Here is a 5,554-nt window from a genome sequence, read left to right as displayed (position 1 = left end):
GTCCGCCTTACGCGCAGAGGTTATAAGAGGACACTTTAAATTCACGTTTTTCATAACGTTTTGAAACTTTATGAGAATTTCCTGCCCACCTAACCTATCAGAGGACCCTTAACTTACTGTTGTTGAAAAAAGAAATCCCAAATTTATTTTAATTTTTTTTTCATTTTCAAATTACGTCCAAATTCGGCCATACGGGCAAACGGCCAAAAGCGACGTTCTTTTTAAGAGGACAGGTTGAATTGCGGGATCCATGGGAATGGCGGTGGCGGCCTTCCCGTGGAGGCGCTCCCTGTGGAACCCTAGGAAACCTTTCAGAAGCTCCATCCAGCTTGTGTATTCTTGTAGCATACGCAGCTCCTGCTTCGGCTGCACCCAACTCATCTGTGTCAGACCCCGTCAGGGGGGCCTGACGGCTAAGTACAGCGCTCGGTGTTCGTAGTCATACGGGTCTGGGTATGCCTACGGGTCCGTAGGCATACGGGTCCCGGACACAAATGGGCAGTTTCTTTCACTCTGATAGGCCTGTTCACCTAGCAGTAATTGGGTACCTGAGCTGCTACGGGCTACTTCCTGAGAATGTGTGTGTAAAAATTAAGATTAAGGACTTGCCAGAACTATGCGTGCACTATGCGTGTTAGTAGCTGTACAAAAATTTAAGAACACTTGTATATATAAATATATACAGAAATGGAACATAAATGGTTAGGCACATTTTGTTTCACCTAATGCCTCTGTTTACCTAGCAGTGAGTAGGTACTCGACAGGACTTAGCTTGTTGTGAGGTTGCATCCTGGGCGGAATCAGTAATTCAGTCTTGAGGAGACCTCGATAAAAGCCAAACTTTTATGAATACACTCTGGCTTCCTGTCCCCCGACACAGTTAATTATTATTAAATATAAACAAAATAAAAATCTTGCACATATTGGTGCCTCTGCCTTGGCCAGGGACCACTGTCCGTATTCCCGGGTCACACGGCTGCGAATTGGGCATATGGAAGTTACGGCTCATCTCCATCTCCTGAGCTTTCTGGAGGTCAGAAGACAGTTGAACATTTCATGCTGCAGTATCCACGCTCCCACGCTGCTAGGGCACGTGAGGGCACGTAACATGGAAGTCTACGCCAGCTCGCACCCATAGGTATCCCTGCTAGGTCGTCGGGATATAGGGAGAATTTGAGATTGACGGGGTACTGCCCCAAGGCCTACAACAACAACAAGCACAGGCATCAGTAAACCACAACTACATTGATCATGCTTGGTAACACACTCAAGATAAGTGTAAAGCACACGTTAACACGGCCGGGCTTACTACTGCCAAGTGTGTCAGTGACTAGTCAGTGTATGGTGCCAGGGACCCCAGACCTGAGAGCTGCTGGCTGTCTCCACACTCTCATCACGGCCCACTCTTACACACACTCACAATATTCTCACACAACCTCGAATTCATCCTCATTCCATACTTACACACCCTCATATGACACTTACACACCCTTATATCGCACATGCTCACTCTCCTCTCACACTCACACATGCTCACTCTCCTCTCACACTCACACACACTGGTCCTCACACTCTACATGTGACACTCATAAAGTGGTCGTGGCCAGTCCCGGGTGTGGAGGCAATATTATGCCCCATGTCTACCCTGTGGCAGGACTACACCTGTCTAGTGTGGCCCGCAAGATCCGCAGTAAGGTCCTTGATAAACACGATGCAGCTGTGGACGCCGCTGGAAAAAGGAAGGCTCAGCAAAATGAATCGCCAATGATTATCCTTATAGATACAGAAGGTACTGGTATAGAGCACTGCCATAAGATTGGATTGATATAAAAATGTTGTACTCGGTTAATTTAATTTTGCCAGGGAGGGCTAGTTTATCACTCTTAATCTTTGAATATGTTTGATATTAAGTCACTGCGCATCGACTTGCTTCCATTCTAGGTACATCAGGTACCTGCATAAAAATGTCGTCAATATACCTGCAGTATAAAACTGCTGATATCTGCCATGTAAAAAAAAAAAAAAAATATATATTCCTTCTGTTTGTTTAGTGAAAATTATTTTCTGCTGTTCTGTTACGATTTCCGCTGTACCATTCACCATGTAATTATTGCCATTTTCTCTACTTTAGTTCATTTTTGCTTTTGATCTCGATTAGTTTTAAGTCTTAGTTTTCAAGTTTATTTTTTCCGCATCATTCCTGAAATGTGTGTATAAGTGGCTTTAGGAATACTGTAGTATATACTAACTCTATCTAGAAATCCAACATTTTTCCTGTATTTAATTTTGTATGTATGCACTTTTTCCTAAATAAATATTATTATTATTATTATTATTATTATTATTATTGAGAAAATCTGTAGGACCAGTGATGAGGGTTCGAACCTATGTGGTGGGTGTTCTCACGCACACGCCGTAGTCAACTAGGCCACGACATGGTCAAAAGGATTGCAACCTGGAGTTCTACTGAACTCACAAGGGTTTCCTGAGAGCTCCCAAGGGTTTCTCATTGACACATGTTAGTGTGATTACTATCTGATTATTATTATTATTATTTATTATTATTATTATTATTATTATTATTATTATTATTATTATTATTATACTCACCTTGTGAATGAAAATACAGCCATAGCAGCTTGTACAACACCCGCAATAGGAATAAAACCCAATGGGTTGTTCATCCTGTCACTTGTATCCAGATGCAGCTGGGATTTGCTTGTCTCAAGTGAACAGACTGTAAAAGAGGGGATTAACATCTTACATCGCTCAAGTTTATGTTACCATTTCCAAAAATGTGAGCAGGTTTGTAATGCAGGATCTATTTTTAACAAACCTATGTTGTGTTGATTATACAAGATTGTTCTTTGTGAGATGATGTATGATTCCTTCCCTTAGGATTCTCTCCGTGAGCTTGCAGATGTGTGATGGCAAGCTGATTGGATGGTAGTTTTCTGCTGAGCTCTTTCTGCCTTTTTTAAAAATAGGGGTGACATTTGCATATTTCCAATCTATGCGAATTATCCTATTGTCCTGAGATTTTCTGAAAAGGAGTTTCAAAAGTAGGTATAGTTCATCTGCTAGTTCCTTTACAACTTTGGATTGAATTCCATCTACACCTGGGGCTTTTGGAGTCTTTTAGTTTGTCAATGCTCTAACTGATTATGTTGTATGTCATGGGTATAACCCTTAATTAATTTGTTCTCTTCACTTCCTTCAAACATTTGTGTGGGTAATGGGATGTCGTCCAATTTTCTAGTGTGAACACTGATATAAAGTATTCATTTGAAGTCTTTGCTGCTCCATTTATCGTCCATTATAACTAGGGAAAGTAGGTGTGGGAGGGAGTGAGGGAGGGAATTTAGGGGAATAGGAGTGTGTTGGTGATAAAAGCAGTAATGAAATATTTATTTTCAGATAAATTGTCAGTTATCACGCTCCTGCAGGCATATAGAATGGCAAAACGTAGAGATCTAAAAGTGGTAAAGGTTGAAGACTCGTCACTGAAAACAAAAGACAAACAAGTTTACAAATTAATGACAGGAAAACAATATTTTGAGGAGACGAAGACCAAGAAAACTTCCAAATCAAGTGTTTCGAAGGTCTGATGTCATTTTTTCTGTATACTGTACAATATATCTGATGTACTGTTCCTGTGTTGTGTAGACATTCAACAAACAGCTATAGCAGATGATATTAGTACTAGTATTTGTCTTTTCTTGTAAACATCCATATATATTCCTTTACTGTTTGTTTAAATACAGTAATGTATTCTAGGTTCATAGTACAGTACTGTAATTAATTTGACTGCAAATTTTTCCTTTTCTTGGAGGGGGAGCCCCCCTTGTTTCTCCCTGAAGCTTCTATCACTTGTAGTATAATGTACCATTTACTAGATCACATCAGCTGGGGAGTTCTATAAGCCTATCAGGGACCAGTGGCAGAGCCTGGCTCCCCGCACAGTGGAGCAGGGAGAGGTGGCATATATTTATTTATGCCACCACTGAGGAAAGAACCAGTAAGTCAGCGAGACAAAACAGACCACTGCTGGATTAAATAGAGACTACAGCCTCAAGAACCACTGAAAGAACTACCCCCAACTATGTAAAAAAATTTATCAAAATCTCGAAACTAGCACAGGCTCATTCGCCCACCTTCCCTACTCATTTGGGGGGAGGAGGGAGGCAGCTTGTGGTCAGCCAGCTACACTACCCTCAGTTCTATGCTGATATGTGTAATGTGTGTCTTGTCACCTCTCTGCTGCTTGGGCTCTAATATTTTGCTGTTACAGCTAAGTGGTGGTTTTTGCCTTTGTGGGCATTCCTGTACACTGTGCAGTGTTGCATGAATCTGGACCTCTAGTGTGCTTGGAGCTGCATGTGCACAGGGTTATCTTCCCTGTGTGCTCCCTAGGACTGCCCTTGCACTTCAGGGTTCTCTTCCTGGGATATTCAGGAGTTGATTTCTTAGGGGTACTCCTCGCTTGTGTTAGCTCTCGCCCAAGATTTTTCTGCCTTTATTCAGGTTGGATGTGACATTGGGTGGTTTGGGACACACTGTGAATTCGCATGCTACACTACAGCGTGATGAGGTAGGCTTTCACAGCTATACGAACAGCTGTTGTGTTGACTTACTGTATTGTCTCTGTCTATATTTGATATAGATTCATACAATTCCTTCATTAACCCTTAGACCGCGCATATTGGGGGCCTTGTAGTGAAAAATATTTGAATTATGTAAAAATAACTTAAAAATATTAAGCAAATCTCCAACTTATTGGCTTCATCAAAATATTTTCAGAAATTGATTTTAGACGAATTTTTTAAAAATAAGAACGTTTTGTTGATAAGGAGTACAGTTCCTAATAACTGGGACTGAAGGATTATGCAGTAATAGAGAGATGCAAGCACCTGTCCGACGCTCTATGAAGAGCGTCTTCTAACTAATGGTAGTTAGAAGTGTCCACAAAGTGGATATGCAGTTGGGGCCTTGGTATCATTGCTGAGTAATACATAATAACACGAATAATAATGAATAAATTTGTTAATATGCTCTATTTTGTTATATATCATATAAATACATTGTCCAATGTTAATATATGTTACTTTCATCAATGTCCCAAAAAACTTTTTAAGGGGAATTTTTTTTGTAAATTTTAGTTTTTTTCTCCTTTGTTTATTATCTGATTTTGTTGTAACCTTTACATCTTGGAGAATGCATATGTTTCCCTAACTATGTGAAGATAGAATGAAATTGGTCAACAAATAAATCAGTTACAACTTGCAAAATGTGGGATTTTTAATTTTTTTGGCTAATTTTTTGTCTGATTTCAAACTATTTTCTTTGTCTCTTAGGTTGTTTTGATGATTAGGGACCATATTAGGGCTTTTTCACTTATATAAAATATACCCTAAATATATCCCTTAAATTATAATAATTATTCCTATATGTTGTGTTTTTTTTGGGTTATTTTTTCTTGACTTCATTTCAACACATATTGACCTACAACTTTCACACTTTCAAGTACGAATGCCAAACAATGTTTATTTAAACA

At 39.7% G+C, this 5,554-nt stretch overlaps 1 protein-coding gene across 3 annotated transcripts in view; it reads left to right on the top strand.

Annotated features, from left to right (window-relative positions):
- The first annotated feature begins 236 nt into the window (after positions 1 to 236).
- The window catches only part of mIF3 (mitochondrial translation initiation factor 3), a 13,956-nt gene continuing 8,638 nt past the window's right edge, over positions 237 to 5,554 (top strand). The window contains exons 1-2 of one of the 3 annotated variants that reach the window (XM_045725446.2): positions 237 to 417; positions 3,418 to 3,602. In XM_045725446.2, the coding sequence (XP_045581402.2) occupies positions 3,456 to 3,602 (147 nt within the window). In that variant the 5' untranslated portion in view covers positions 237 to 417; positions 3,418 to 3,455. The other 2 variants (XM_045725439.2, XM_045725423.2) reach the window with 2 other exon arrangements.

The sequence above is a fragment of the Procambarus clarkii genome, chromosome 10 (genome assembly GCF_040958095.1).
Source record: "Procambarus clarkii isolate CNS0578487 chromosome 10, FALCON_Pclarkii_2.0, whole genome shotgun sequence".
In the NCBI taxonomy this organism is placed as follows: Eukaryota; Metazoa; Arthropoda; class Malacostraca; order Decapoda; family Cambaridae; genus Procambarus; species Procambarus clarkii.
Note: the sequence above shows the minus strand (reverse complement) of the source record. Positions and strands in the feature narration are given on the sequence as shown.